The sequence below is a fragment of the Balaenoptera musculus genome, chromosome 9, assembly GCF_009873245.2.
Source record: "Balaenoptera musculus isolate JJ_BM4_2016_0621 chromosome 9, mBalMus1.pri.v3, whole genome shotgun sequence".
Lineage (NCBI taxonomy): Eukaryota > Metazoa > Chordata > Mammalia > Artiodactyla > Balaenopteridae > Balaenoptera > Balaenoptera musculus.
The window spans coordinates 6,123,967-6,139,153 of record NC_045793.1 but is presented as its reverse complement, the minus strand read 5'-3'; the positions used below and the strand labels follow the sequence as shown (position 1 = coordinate 6,139,153).

Sequence of the window (15,187 nt, the reverse complement as noted above, 5' to 3'; positions counted from 1 at the left end):
TAATAATCTCTAGTTTGGTAGAACTCTTGTCAAATCACTTCCACAGCAATTTGATTTTCCTAACTGCCCGGTGGGCTAGAGGGGACAGGTATTGTTATCACCCTGTTGTAAAGATAAGGAACAAGGCTCAAAATAGCTAAGTAATTTACCCAGAGTCTAGACCCAGGACTAGAACTCTGGGATCCCAATTCCAAGTGACAAGAAGTGTTCCCCAAAGCTGTTGGCCTCCCGGGGTTCCAGATCTTCCTCACCTGGGGTGGCTAAGATGGGTGGGCCACCGCACAGAGCTGTGCCATGGCAGAGCCGGGACTGGGACCCTGGTCTCTGGCTCCGAGACCGTTTCCGACGGAGTCGAGAAGGGAGTGGGGGCGTCACCTTAGTAGGGGCACTTCCCCTACCGGCAGCTCCGCCTGCTGCCCAGGGCGCCGGGCTCGGGGGAGAGGGTACCTGCTGGAAATACTTGTCCCCGTTGATGTATTCCTTGTCGTGGGAGTCCTGCAGCCTGTTGGTCTTCACGTACTGCCACAGGGCCTGGACGATAGCTGAGCGGCTCTGTGTGTGCAGCCCCAGCAGGCGGGCCAGGCGGGGATCCAGTTTGAACTGGGGAGGCTGGGAAAAGGTGACCATGAAAATTAGGTAAAAGAGAGAGAGTGGAAAGAGCTCAGGGCCAGGCGGCTTGGGACTCGGCGGGGATGCGGTGCCTGGGCTCCTCGGAAGCACGCTCTGGAGAGGGCGGGGTAGGGAGGCGAATGGGACCTCTCAGGATGCGCACCTTTGAGGCCGAGGCCCACCCCGTCTAGGAGGAAGGGCGTGGGGGGCTGAGGGCCTCATGTGGTGTCTGGGGGGTGGGGCACACACCTGGTAGTCCAGCATGAGGAGCAGCGTGCAGCGCACACTCAGGTCCCCCGGCCTCTTCACCTGGAACCCGTCCGTCTCCTGCGTTGTGGGCGTCCGGTGCCACTGCCCAGGGGATAAGAGCCGGGTCACCTCACAGGCCCGACCGAGCTGGTGGGGCTACAGCCCTGGTGGCGGGGGCTCCCTCATCCAAACCTGTGCAGCTGACGGGACTGCGGTCTGTGGAAGGGGGGCAGGTTCAAGGGCAGAAGGGGTCTGGGTCTTACCTCCACTAGGTGGTTGTCAGGGCCGTAAAGGTCTTTGTCCAGCTCAATGACCAAACTCTTGAAGAAGGAAGAAAACTTCCGCTTCTGCTTGCTGGGCTGTGGGAGAGGAACGGACCGTGGGGGCGGAACAGGGACCGTCGGGGCAGAATGAGTTGGGAGCGGGCGGGCTGGTCGGGCAGGGCAGCACAGTTAGAAGCAGGCCTCTGGCCAGAGCGTCTCTCTAGACCACCCCGCCCCGGCCAGGGCTGACTTCGTAGCCCTGAGTGCTGGTAGTCTAGTACTGTCCTCGCCCCAGCCCCATACCCACCCCAGGACACCTGGAGAGACCTGGGCCAGGACGTACGTCATCCAGGAGCTTCCCCTCCACCCGCAGCTCCCAGGAGGCAATGCTGCCATCAGAATCCTCAGCATCGGGCTTCGCAGGGTTAAAAGTGTTGGAGATATAAAGACGCAGCTTCCGCTTTTGCTGTAGAAATAAAGAGTGTAGTGCAGAGCCAACCCCCGGGGCGAGCCCGCTTCTCCATTCTGGGAATAGGACTTAGCCCCCTCTTCCTGCCCCCAAGCCAAGGCACCTTCATTGGCCTCTTCAGAGCCTCCTGGATGTCTACCCGCTTCCGCATGATGGTTTGATCCAGTTTCCTCTCAAAGGCCAGGAGGTCCATGTAAGCCTGGGACTCTGGGACCAGCTCCCGGATCTGGAAGAGGAGGAACAAGGCCGGGAACCAGGGGCTCAGCCAGCCTTGCAGGTGGAATGTGCGTGCGTCATGTGGTCCCAGGACACAGAGAGTGTGGCGGGGAGCTGGCCAGGTTCAGGGCATGGAACTCTGAGAGCAGGAACGAGAGCTCTCGCCAGGACTCCGAATCCAGCAATAAAGGCCTTGATGTGTGGGGATAAAAACTGCTTCTCCCACTAGGGAGAAGCAGTGCATCTCATCACTAGGGGCGGCCGGAGCACCCAGGGAGCCCAGCAAGTGCTAGGGCTTCACCTCCTCGTCTTGTCCTCTCCCTTGTCACACGGCCTCTGGGTTTCCCTTGGGTGTCTGCAAAGTGGACAGGACGGACCCTGGGGTCCCTGAGATGGGTGACGTCGCTGCCTGCCTCTACCCTGGCTCACGGTTGCTCAACCATGCTACCAGCTAGCCAGCTCGGCCTGGGTCCTCTTACGATGCCTGGGCCTTCCGGCCAGCTTCTGTTCCCTTCACTCCCCCTGCCAGCCTGTGATCCCCGAGCCCTCGGTCTCCTCCTTGTCCCACGCCTTTATGTCTTCAGACCGCTGGAATTCAATCTACTGCACCCCAGACCCAGTATCCTAACCCTATGGCTCCGCTTCTTCCCTCCGCCCCACCCCCTCCCTCTGGCCTGGGGAGCCTCACTTCTTAATTAGCTTTTTGAACAAAAAGTGAAAGTGACTGTGATGCTGAAGCACAGCTCCTGAGGGGGGAGGGGAGGAGGCACGGGGTGGCGGGGAGCGGGGAAGGAGGGCGGAGCAGCAAAGGGTGGGGGGTGGGCTGGGGGCTGCTGTGAAAGGCACTCACCCTTTGAGGGAGGATTTTGTCAGCCATCTTCCTCCTCTTGGCACTGTACATTTTTTAAAGAAAAAACCAGGTTACCATGGCGACAGATCTGGGAGTAACGAGGCCACCTGCTAAATTATCCCGACATCTCAGCCCGCCTGGCTGGGGTTCCCACAGCCCGCTCGTCTGCCTGCCCAAGGGGCTATGATGCTGGTGTGTGGCACTGGCGCTCTGTCCTCTCAGGGGGGAGCAGAGGTGACCCCGTCCTTTCTCCAGCCTGGGAGCCCCTTTCTGCTCCACCACATCCTCAGGGCCATCGAAATGAGACTTAGAAGGGGCTGGGGGTAGGGGAGCTGCAGAAGCCTTTGAGGAAAGCTGGGAAGGGGGGAGGACAGAGGAGAGGGAGGACGGATTCTGAGGACTCTCTTTCTCTGCTAAGCAGGGGTGCACAGTCCAAGGTGGCCTGAGCTCAAAGGGAGGGGAGCTGACAGCCCTGGCCCATCCCTGGAGCAGGAAATGATGGTGTGAAGCTGGCGAGGACTTGCACCCCTGCCACCCCGGGCTTGGAAGGGGACACTGATGGGCAGGGGGTGCTCATGCCCTTGGGCCACCTGCTAGCAGGGTCCAGGGACACACCCATAGGTATCCAGAGAGAGTGGATAGGATGTTCTCCTGAGGGGCGTGGCTGCGGCTGGACCTGGGGTAGCAGCTGGGACTTGGACTCTTCTTGATCCACTAGCTGCTTCTGACTCCCAGAAGCACCCCAGAAAATCCTTGGCAAGTAGAAATTAGAACCCAGCCTAGAGGATGGCTGCATACTGCCCCCTTGTGGTGTTCTCAACCACTGCCCCCTCTCTGTCCAAAAATCTGTTCTAAGGCTAGGCAAGCAGTTTTCATTAAAGGTCTGATTTGTTTTGAAGAAATTATCTATGTGAAACTCTCCATTTATACAAGATAAATCAGGGACTCTTTACTGTATAAAAGAATGACTCACTTTGCAGAAGAATTCATCATGGGATTCCTATAAATGGTGAATTTTCCTTGCTATGTAAAAAATATTTAATAATGCGGTAAAATCCATATTGCACCTTTTATAGGACTCCATCTGGTGTGCAAAGGGAAGCATGTGTGTTTGGCTAAATAGTGAAACCCAGAGGGGTATCTCTCTTGCCAGGCACCAGCAGGGGCTTTTGGGGTGCCACCAGCTGGCTCAGATAAGTAAATAGGCTGGCCCTTGATGGTTTGGGGGCAGACCTGATCCAGAGGACAGATTATGGCAACTCTTCAACATTTGATTGATAAAGAATCACCCGAGAGCACGATGGGGCAGCGACTGCCCACCCACGGGGCAAATCCCCAGGCTCCACCCCCCTGGCCAGAGATTCCGATTAAGAAGATCTGGAGTGGGGCTTTTAAACAGTCAAGCCGGCGGGTTCTGAGGAAGGCACACTGGACAACCACACTAAGAAACACAGTCTAAAGCTCTGCCCTCAGTCCTAGTGCCAGCCCCGCCTCCACTCCAAAGACTGAAGCATCACCCAGAACCTGGGGACTGGGGTGGAGAGAGGGACAGAGCAGGTGACAAGGAGAAGGGCGCGACGGCCGCAGCCTGTCTCTACGGTGGGCACACAAAGGAACCAGACCGGTGCCCCCTCAGCCCGCCTCCCGGGAGGGCATCCCACCCAGGACGCCTGTTCCCTGCTGATCGTTCTCCCGCTTCCAATCCCGCTCCTCGCCCACCCCGTCCCTGCGGGTCCTGCGTCCGCCCCCTCTGCTCTGGGCCCCTCTTACCTGCGGCTCCGCGCGGGGGCGGTGGGCACCGGCTGGCCCTGGCTCTGGGCCTGGCTCTGGCCGGGCGGGGGCGCTGCTCGCTTGCGGGCGGGCTCCATGCCCGCGGGGGCCAGGCCGGGTCGCACGGCGGGGCTGCCCATGTACGGGGAGCCCGGGGGGCCCATGGGCGCCCCCTGGTGGGGCATCCGGGCTCCAGACGGCATCCCGGGGCGCTGGGGAGGCGGGGGGTGAAGCAGACACAGGCGTCCGCCGGTCAGACCAGGGCCCCTGTTCCAGGCGCGGTGAGCTGCGTCTCTCCCACCCCGAGCCCCCGGCCCGTGACCCTGCTGCCGACGGCTCGAGCGAGGGGTGGGCGGGGGCGCCGGAACCGCGCGGCTTTGGCGGAGGGGGGCTTTGCGTCTCGATGCAGGAAGCTAACTGAAGCCAGGCAACTGCACAGGGCACTGCCAGCCTCGGATTTGCGGAAGGTGCCGCGAAAATGAATATTAATGGCGCCTTTCAACCTTTTTAAAGGATGTTCACATCCACATGCTCCTCTGCAAGACAGTCTGAGCGGGTCCTTCTCTCCCCACTTGACAGATGAGGCAACCGCGGCTCAAGGAGAAAAGCAACCTAGCCAAGGTCATGCAGCTCCTCCCGGCGAAGGCAGCGCTGAGCGGCCGTCTCCTGAAGGGCTTTTTGCTCTCTGCTGCTTCGTTTAGTTTAGGGGCTGGGCTCCCTGCTCGGACTTCTGCTGCCCCTCTTCCTATTCCCTGCTTCCCAGTCCATTTCCTGGGCTGTCCTGCCTTGAACTCACCCTTCCCATTTCAACCCACTCTTCTCTCTGGGTCCCTGCCTTTGACCCCTCAGCCCTGATCCCCACCCCCTTCCTCTGATTCCAAGCCTCCCCAGGCAGGGGTTTTGCTGATGTAACCCATCCCCATAATTTGCTCTCAAGGTGAAGCCTGGAGGCAACCTGAGGGACTGAGGTCAGACCTCAGCAGGATTCTCCGATGGGGGGTGGGGGGAGGCTCAACTGGAGATGGGAGGTCCAGAGGGCTTGGGTAGGTCAAAAGCAGCAACATTTCCTCTTATATCCATCTCTCCCTGCCCGTCCACCCGAATCACCAGAGATGGTCCCATCCTCCAGACCGCCTCTACTCCCCACCCTACCCCAGTGAGGTCAGAAGTCTGGGTTCGCAGGGGGCCACGGAGAGGGAGATGAGGCAGGTGTATTCCTTTGCCGCTACCCCGGTGCTCAGAGGGGATGTAGATGACATCAAATGTATTGAGTGAAGTGGTCCACAGACTTTTAAAACCTCACTTGTCCAGATTCCAGAAGAGGGGTTGGGGAGGGTCTGAGGGGCTGTCAAGTGGAGGGTGGGTGGGATGGGGACTGGAGAGCAGGAAGGAGATTTAGGGAGTGATGGTTGCAGACCCTGTGCCCCTGATACCATTCGAGCACCACCCACTTCACCCCCAGGAGTGCAGCTGCTCCCAGGAACAGGGAGGAGCAGAGCCCTAACCCTGAGCTTGGTGAGTCCCTTCTAACTGCCGACTCTCCCTCCGGTCCCTCCTGCCCTGCGCTATGTCTAACCCTAACCCCCAGCCAGCCAGCTGTCTCTGCCCATCGCCTCCGCAGTGAAACCTGCCTGTACATGTGTCTGCCTCCCCTGCCCCACCTGACCCTGTCACTCACACCTCCAGGGTGGCAGCCCAGAATGGAGCCCACGCCGGCCATTCCCCACCAGCACAGATGGGCCACTGGGAGTGGGGTAGTGGGGCTCCCAGCCACCCAAGAACTGAAGCTCTAAGTTGGCCAAGTAAAAAATCCATGTGTATAGTCCCTCTCCCTCCTAGATGGGCCTTTTAAAAGGGAATCCCCAGGCAGCAAGATTAGGACTGGTCACTAGGCTGACCGAGATGGAAGTTAGCCCAGAGAGCCCAGTGGCTGGAGGACAGCTGCCCTGGGGAAGCCCCTTTCCCCATCAGATGCTCTCCCACTTAACAAGGTCAGTGGTACTCACTGATCTGCTGAAGAGGCCCTGAGAGGGAGACTTCCAGAGCCCCCAGAGGGCTGTGCCAGCCACCAGGGATCGGCAACCCGCACGAAGGGCCAAAATTCTAGGGACTCTGGCCTCTTTTGCTGAGAACGTGCCTTCATTGGGCTCACAACCAAATGTGGCCATTGTAAACCTGACTGCCTCCTCTATATCGGGCTCCAGCACCAGCACCCATCCCAAGTCTTGGAGCCCCTGCCTCTCCTATTCCACAGCCCTTCCAACCTATTCCCATCCTCTCAGGTCCCCTGGGCTCCCTCAGGCTCCCGGTGGACCTTCCAAGCTTGCTTGTGGCAGGACGGTGCTGCCCTGCCCCTTTGGTCTCTAGGCCTCGCGTCCCTGACTCTAGCCCTTCCTTCACACCTTTGAGGCATTAGGGACATCAGCTTCTGGTGGCTGAGTCTGCGAGGGATCCTCAGACCCCTTAAGTTGGGGTCTGTCCCTAGAGAGGGCCCCTCTCTGGCCTTGACGGCAGAGGCCGTCAGCAAAGCCCCCGAGTCTTCCTGCCGGGATGCAGAGGATGTTCAGCCCTAGGGCTTCCTGCTCACAGTGACTACAGGGTCACCTGCTCCTTGCTCCTGAGACACAGAGAAACACTGTCCCAACGGATTAACAGACAGCCCAGCCCAGCGATGCCATGTCCCCCACCCCCACCCCCAGGGCAGGGGTAACACCTGGGCCCACAAGGAAAAGAACGGAAGACAACACGTCGGGTACCTAGGGGAGCCCCTACTTGTGGGGTACAGTCCCCAAGTCCCACCCCCAGCCCCTGACAGGAACCCATGCAAACGCCTCCCTTCCCCGCCCGGGCACCCAACCCCGGCCAGCCGCCTGACGACGTGTTCGGGTGCCAGGGCGCCGGCACAGTCCTGGGGCTGGGCCGCGGGCCGTGGCGCTCCCGCTGGAGGGGTGGGAGAGCGGGAGCCCCCCTCCCGGCCCCTCCCGACCATCCCTCCATTCAGCCCGAGCCAGCTCGCTCTCCCTCCCCCGCTAACTTTCCCCCACTCACCACCCCATGGACCAGAAACTCAAAAAGTTTGCTTTTCGTGGCTTTGCGCGCCCCTCCGGCAACTTCGTCCGCGGCCATCGGGGTGGGCTCAGCGGCTCCTCTCACTCTCTCTCTCTCTCTTCCTCTTTCTTTCCCTTTTCTGCCTTTTTTTTTTTTCCTCCAACTCTCCCCTCTGAGTCCTGCTGGGCTCTCTCACACTTCTACTCGAGCGGAGTGGGGAGGGGGCCCCTTCAGGGCTGCCCTGACGGCCCACGGCCCACGCCGCCGCCGCCCGCCCGCCGCCGCCGCCGCCGCCGCTGCCGCCGCCGCCGCCGCCGCGGCTGCCGCATTCCTGCACTGATAAGACAGAAATAGTCCGGCGGCCCGGGGTCTGCCTGTTGACTCGGCGGGGACAGAAAAGCCTGCCTTTCCAACCCTCGCTGGCCAAACAGCGCAGATAAGCGGCGAGGCACGCCGGCCAGCCCGGCTCCCGGGCGCTGGGCAGCGGCACTGCAGCCCGAGGCCGCCCGAGGGCCGCGGGGAGGCGGCGCGGGGAGGGGACGCGAGGGGAGGTGGCGGGGGGCTCGCCGGCCCCCCGGCCTCTCGCCGCAAATAGTTTCTCGGTTAGGGAATTCGCCGGCAGGGCCAGGCAGGGAACAGTCAGTTCCAACTTTGCCCCCAAGTGGCTCCTGCTGCATTTCTGAGGCCCTTTCCCCAGAGACCTGGCAGGCCAAGTAGGGAAACATTCGCTGGAAGGAATCCGGGGGGAGCCGGAGCCCGGAGGAGGCCTTTCTCCTGCACCGGGGCGGCAGGCGTGGGTGTGCCCCGGGAGGCGGGGTGCCCCTGCGTCCACAGATGTGTGCGCCCTTGTCTCACCCGCCGTGTGTGTCTGCACCCTCGTGTGGGCACGGCTCGGGGCTGTGGGTGTGGATGTTTATGTGCGTGCACACACAAATGCCTTCTCTGTGTGCCTCCCTCCACGAGAGCCTCCGGCGCGCGCGCGTGCGTGCGTGTGCGTTTGTGGCGGGACACGGTGTGTGTCTCCCAGCCCTGTGTGAGTCTATTTCGGGGTACGTGAGCCTTTGTCTCTATGTGAGAGAGTGAGGGCAGTAGGGGAGGTATTTCGGAAACAGGGAGGTGGATGAGGCTCGTGAGAACAGGAAGAGAAGCCGTGGGGGCAGGCCAGGAGCCGGCGTGGACGGCTGCGGGGGGGGCGGGGAGAGGGAGGTGAGCAGGACCCGACGGTTCTGGAGTCGGGGGTGGGGTAGGGGACCCTGAGGAGCTGGGGCGCTGGGTATGGGAGGGCCAGCCTCAAGACCCCAGAGAAAGCAGGGGTAGCGGTGGGGCTATGAGGGAGCCAGAAGGGGTGGTGTGGAGGGAGCTGGCAGTCCCTGGGGCGAAGGAGGGACAGGATACAGGAGGGGCAAATCCTGAGGTTCCCCAGGCCGGGAGCCCTGGCCCCGCCCATGCCCCCAAGGCCACACCCCTCTCTCCCCCTTCTGGAGGAAGAGCCCCAGGGCTTTGGGACAGAGTGGGTCAAGTTTATGGGCCTCCTGGGGTTGTACTGTCAGTATCCAGGTGAGGATGGGGCAGTGCCTGGGGGAATTTGTTGGGAAGTTTATTTGAAGTTAGATACTGAAGACCCAGGATTACCCTGGGGTGGGGTGGGGTGGTCCTGACCCTCAACCCTTCAGAATGCCTTCAGAGGTCAGGACAAAGAACCAAGGGAGTGTTCTGGCTAGGGAGCCTTTTTTGCCTGCAGCCTGGTTTCCTTGGGCCCCCTCGTGCTTCTGGTTGTCACCATCCATTTAAGTGCCCACTGTCAATCCCCTGAAAGGCTAGAGAGGGCATGTGGTCCAGGATGCTCCTCCTCTACCGCCAGCTTAGCAGGGGGCCTAGAAGTTCCCTTCCTACTACATCTTTCCCCAGGCTTACCCCCACCCCGACCCACACTCTCAGAGACTGGGCCCTGCTGGGGTGGGAATGGGTGGGTGTTTGCCATAGGCCCTGAAGGTGGCTGCTGGAAACCTGGGGAGCTAACCTCTCCAGTCTCTCCGCTAACTTCCCAAACCCCTTGCTCATTCCCATTCCCAAGCCTCTGCTCCTGCTGTTCTTTTGCCTGTCCTAATCACATTCATTCTTTAAAGCCCGGCTTGGGCCCCACCTCCTCCAGGAAGCCTTCCCTGGTCCCACTCCTGTGCGCAGATCTGGCCATCTACCATGGCCATGAACTGGCACTTTACTGACTAATGTCTCACGTTCCCTGCGTTTCATGTGTGTTATGTTTGGCTTTCCAAATAGGCTGCAGCCCCCTGAAGTCTGAGGCTGGTCTTAAGTGCCACTCTCCCTCCGTGCCTGCACACAGGGACTGGACATGACCAGTGCCTGCTAACACTTGCAACCACCCAAAGCTCAGTGGCCCAGTGGACAGAGCTCATACTCTGCCACTTACCTGAAGCTGTGCCTCACCATGGGCACCCCGCCTCCCTGTGGGTGCTTCTAGCATGGATATGTGACACCTTGGAGGTTCTGGGGGACAGGGACAGGGGCAGACACCTCTAGGGTTTATGTAAAGCTCCGAGGTCTCAACTCTTGGAGAGGCCTTTTGGGAAAAGAAGACAGCAGAGGAGGTGGATCGGCACAGTGGGAACACCAAGCATTTGTGAGGGGGCTGGTCTTGGTGCTGGAGATTGCAGGAGGTGGTTAGGCCAACGGATCTGGTGCCACTGAGGTGAGTATCACTCAGATCCATAGATAACAGCCTCCTGGGCCACCCCAGGATGAGGGCCTCGCCCTGCAGACCCGTCTCTGGGAGACATCCTTACGCATACACAGGCAACAGATATATAGGGCATACCTGCCCCCAGGCACACACACCAATGCAAACACCAGAGGAACAAGGAGACACATGGATTTGCACACACAGGCACAACGTGATCACCAATGCAGCCCGCTCACAAGGCCTCAGCCAGCAGACACGTGTGCATGCTGCTTTTACAGGGGCGACCCTAGGTGTGCGGACACCGGGGAGCCTTCAGACCAGAAAGCAGAGGCGCCAGTGAGGGTGTCCCGGGCCAGGACTCCCACCTCACAAAGGCCAGGCTCCCCAACGGCTCAGCCCCAGAAGGGCGCTCAGCAGTGCCACGCCGCCCGCCGGCTCCTGCGTCCTGCCGGGTGGGAAGGAGGCCCGGGGGAAGCCCCGATTCCAACAGGCAGGGGCCCTTCCTGCCGGCTCAACCCGGCCCTTAGGCTCGGCCGACCGGCCCAGGCCGCGCTCCGGGCAGGCCGCGCGCGTGTCCGGGCAGAGGGCGGCCGCCCGGAGCCGGAGTCCCCCCTGCCGTCCCCCCATCTCTCCTTCCCTCGCCGAAGCACCACCAGCACCAAATGGCAAAGCGCCGCTCCCCGCGCAGGGAGAGATGCGCCGCGGCCGGCGGGACGGGCTCGGCGGCCCCCCCACGACGCCCGATCGGGCGGCGGCCGGGCGCTGGGGGGTTCGTCCGGGACCGCGGCCGCCCTCCCTCGCCCTCACCCGCCCGGTAACCGGGCAGCGGCGGGAGCCGGGCCGGAGCCGGCCCGGGCATGCGCACTGCGGCCTCCCTCCCGGTGAAGGTCAGCCCAGGGCCTAGCTGCAGGACTCAAAGGCGGCGGGGGGGTGGAGGCGGAGGAGGGAGGAGGGATGCAGCGGAGAGACTTAACTCCTTCCCCGCAGGAGGATGGCCACCAAGGCTGGGGCCGAGCCCGGAGTCCCACCCTCCCGCCTTGTGCGGAGGTCCCGCGGCGGGCACACAGCTCAGGGGGAGGGGGGAGGAGGGAAGGAGGGGGAAGCGGGGCGGGGGGTTGGGGGGGGGAGAATGGAAAGAAGGAGGCTAGAAGAGGAGGGAAGCCGGGAAGGGGAGAGGGAGGAAGGCGAGGGAGGAACAAAGGAAACCAGACTGAAGGGAGAGACCTCTTTCCGCCGCCTATATCCCCAGCAATGAAGCTTTCCTTAGTGGCATGAAATTACCGTCACAGACTGGGGCGTGTGTGTGTGTGTGTGTGTGTGTGTGTGTGAAAGAGAGAGAGAATGAAGTGAGACCACCTGGAGCTTTCAGGCTGAGGACCCCTGATTTCTGTGTCTGGTCCATCCCTAAACCCAGCCAGCCCACACTTTCTCGTCTGGTCACTAAACCCCAGGGCATGCCAGGAGGCCCAGAGGCAGTTCTGATCCAGCCTACCTGCCTGGTCCAAGTCCCAGGCCCCCAGAGAACCCTGGCTAGACCTTAGGGCCAGGCCCAGCCCCCAGGGCTGGGTGAAGGGGAGTCTGCACCTCAGGCCCACCTCCAGCGAGGGGCTTCCTCCAGCCAGCAGACAGGACATCCGCAGACATGACCGCCGCGTTGTGGCACAGTCCTGCCCCTCCTCCTGGCTACCCCCACTGCTCTTCTCAGGCCAGAGCAGCGCTGGTCACCTCCCTCCTTGTGTGAGAATGTTTCTGTGCCCAGGACATCGTCTGCTACTATCAAGGGGGCTGTCTCTGTGTCACTTCATCTTTCTATGTCAGTTTTGCAAGCACAAACAAGAGAGACAAATATGATAGAAAGAAGCAAAAAAAAAAAAAAAAAAAAAAAAGAAAAAGTAGGATGCCAAAACCATCGTGTGACCTTGGACAAGTCACTGTACCTCCCTATCCCTCAGGGAGTGAAGCACTGGGCCTCTTGGGCCCAGAGGGAAGGCCCATTTTGGATTCACAGCCAGTTTTCTCTCACTCCCCTCAGAGCCACCATTACTCAGGTGGTCCCATGTAGCAAAAAACGAGCCACACTGGCCTGGGCCCCCTTCTGATGAGGATGGGGTCGGTCTGTGGGGTGGTGTTTATATGGGATACTGATGGGTGCTATAACTGTCCCAGCTGGCTGCCACAGCCTAGGGGGTGGAACACAGGGTGGGGCTCTGCCTGGAGGGGGGTGGCAGGCAGGTAGGTGTCCCACAGAACTATCCTTGCTCCCCACCCATCTTCCTCAGGACCAACACTGGCCTGTCTGGCTAGATTCGGGGCAAAAGCAAGAGGGATCCGAGGCCTCAGAATCCTCAGGACTACAAGCAGAGGCGAGCCTCTTCCTCTCTTCTGGGAGCGTAGGTGCCTGCCTCGCTCCACCGGCCTGGGGAGACCCACCCATCCCCATACACCCACTGTGGGGCTGCAGCCATCGCTCCTGCCCTGCTTGTGCCCCGGGGCTCCCAGACCCCAGCCATCCTCTTTCTTGGCAGACAGGAGCCCCATCCCAGGGCTTCTGGTTCCTCTCCTCTTTCTCCCACAGCTCAGTGCCCCCTGCTGACCAGGATAACGTCCTGGTGGTCAGCATCTCAGTCTTCCCCCCAGGAAGCTTCTGAGGCCTCTGCTACTGCTCTGACCAGGTGGCCAGAGGGATTCCTGGGAACCAGTGCATTCTGAGGTCTGGGATGTCACCTGAGTGAAGAAAACTGAATACACAAAGAAGATTCATATATACACTACCAAATGTAAAATAGATAGCTAGTGGGAAGCAGCCGCATAGCACAAGGAGATCAGCTCCTGCTTTGTGACCACCTAGAGGGGTGGGATAGGGAGGGTGGGAGGGAGACGCAAGTGGGAGGGGATGTGGGGATATATGTATACGTATAGCTGATTCACTTTGTTACACAGCAGAAACTTACACGACAATGTACAGCAATTATACTCCAATAAAGATGTTAAAAACAAAAAAGATTCATCTGTATTGCCTTAAAGATTTTCTGGGGGGAATTAAGCCAAGTGGAAGTGGGCAGTGGAACGTACAGATGAAACATCCATGGAAGCCACACGCAGGCCTGGTCTCCCCATGTCTTCAACTTCATTAGGAGGCAAGGGCAAGCCCTGCTCACAGGGTCTGAAAGGGCACTTTCTACTCTGCCCCCTCCCCTCCTGACGCAACGCTGCCTCTCTGCCCTGGTGGACCCTGGGGGCGCCCGCCTTCCTGTCACCATGCCCTTGTTCCCACTGCATCAGGCGCCATGGAGAGCCCCAGACTCCCCTCAACTCCTGCACCCCGGCTCCACAGGGCTCTGTGCGCCCCTCTTCCGCTGCCATCTCCCACCGAGCCCTTCCCTGTGCGGTCTGTCGGAAGGAGGATCTCCAATACACTCGCTACTTCTGTGAACATCCCTTTTGCCTTCTTGTGACGGAAGCTGGGCTCCCCACTGGTAACCCCCCAAAAGCCCCCATGTGGGGGGCAGTGGTCTTCCCAGAGTCCCCACTGCCACTGGCCTCGAGGCGGGGTAGGGACCCTCCTTGCCCCTCACTGCTGCTTCCAGACCCCTGGCTTTGCATCTTACCCCCACGTACGGCGCCTTCTTTTCTGGAGCCTTCTAGCTCCTGGCTCACAGTCACTCCTCTGTCACCCCTGACCTCTTCCTGCTGCTCTCCTGGACCCTCATGGACAGCCCTTCCCATACCCCAGGGCTCTGGGTTCCTTGGCCGCCTCTCCTCCAGCGACCCTCCACCCTCCGTCAGTCGCTTATGCCAGTGTCACCTCTTGGACCCTGCCATTCCAGCACCTGCAGCCCCCCCATCTCAGTCCTAAGCTCCCCACTCTCGGACCACCATCTCCTTTTTGTCCAGCCCCCTGACCCCCAAAGCCTGTGACGCCACTGGAACCGCTGGTCTGTTTCTTTGACCTGCACCCCTCATCACAACAACACCGCCCTGACATATATATACTCTTTTTCATTTTTAGTTATGGTAAAACATACCTAACGTAAAATTTACCATTTTAACCTCCTTTGCGTATACTCTTGACTCTCTTACTTAAGAGTTAAACTCGGCTTCACCAACTCCTCCCCTGCACCCCAGGACCTGAACATGGCTGGAGAGACACACCACCACCCTAACCTGGTCTCACTGTCATTTCCAGAGCTTGGACTTCAACAGGCCTCATCCTGCCCTGCCATCCCCCTCTTTCTCTAGACCATTCAGGTCCTTTCCCGCTCCCACTCCCCTATGTGAGTTTTCCACATCTTCTCCCTCCTCCAACCTCCAACTCCTCCTCCCCCCCCTCCTCACTCCCAGCTGATGCCCTTGCTTCCCACTTCCCTGAGAAAACAGAAGCTTCTGAAGAACTTCCAGAGGTTCCCACCACCTCCTCCCACCTCCTGGCAACTCTCTCACCTGGTCCCTATAGCTGAGTTATCCGTGCTCCGATCTAAAGCCGGCTGTCCCCTTGCATATGAGCTCCTGTCCCCTCCAGCACACTCGAGGGCATCGCTCCAGCAATTCTCCCCCGCACCATCACATCATCAGCTTAGCTCTCTCTACTGCATTGCTCCCATCAGCATGCTAAAGCACTGTCACCTTCCCTGAGAAACACTCACATAACCTGCTTATCCCATTGGTTACTGACCAGTTGCAATAAAATGTCTCAAAAGAGTTGTCTACGTTTGCTGTCTCGGTTCTCCTCGAATTCCAGTCCCTCCAGGCGCACATCTCACGGCTCCACTGAAAACGCTCCCGTCCGGCCGCCGCCGATGACCCCACGTCACCAAGTGCGACCGTCAGTCCTCAGGCATCACCTTGCTTCTCCAGCCTCAGCATCCCACACAGTTGATCACTTTCTCCTCTTTTAAATACTCTCTTCCCTTCGCTCGTAAGACACTGCCCTCTCCTGGCTTTCCTCCCGCCTCCCTGGCTGTTCCTTCTCCGTCTCCTTGGCTGTCCGGCCCTCTTTCCCTCTCAGGGTCGGG

At 60.1% G+C, this 15,187-nt stretch overlaps 1 protein-coding gene across 3 annotated transcripts in view; it reads right to left on the bottom strand.

Annotated features, from left to right (window-relative positions):
- SMARCD3 (SWI/SNF related, matrix associated, actin dependent regulator of chromatin, subfamily d, member 3) overlaps positions 1 to 15,187 on the bottom strand; it is a 33,084-nt gene that overhangs the window by 1,839 nt on the left and 16,058 nt on the right. For 2 of the 3 annotated variants that reach the window (XM_036863475.1, XM_036863476.1), the window contains exons 3-9: positions 4,427 to 4,638; positions 2,657 to 2,699; positions 1,694 to 1,816; positions 1,465 to 1,587; positions 1,122 to 1,217; positions 859 to 960; positions 448 to 609 (exon numbers count right to left, since the gene is read on the bottom strand). In XM_036863475.1, coding sequence (XP_036719370.1) covers positions 448 to 609; positions 859 to 960; positions 1,122 to 1,217; positions 1,465 to 1,587; positions 1,694 to 1,816; positions 2,657 to 2,699; positions 4,427 to 4,638 — 861 coding nt within the window. Of the gene's footprint in view, positions 1 to 447; positions 610 to 858; positions 961 to 1,121; positions 1,218 to 1,464; positions 1,588 to 1,693; positions 1,817 to 2,656; positions 2,700 to 4,426; positions 4,639 to 7,474; positions 7,744 to 15,187 lie in introns of those variants that run through there. The other variant, XM_036863474.1, reaches the window with a different exon arrangement.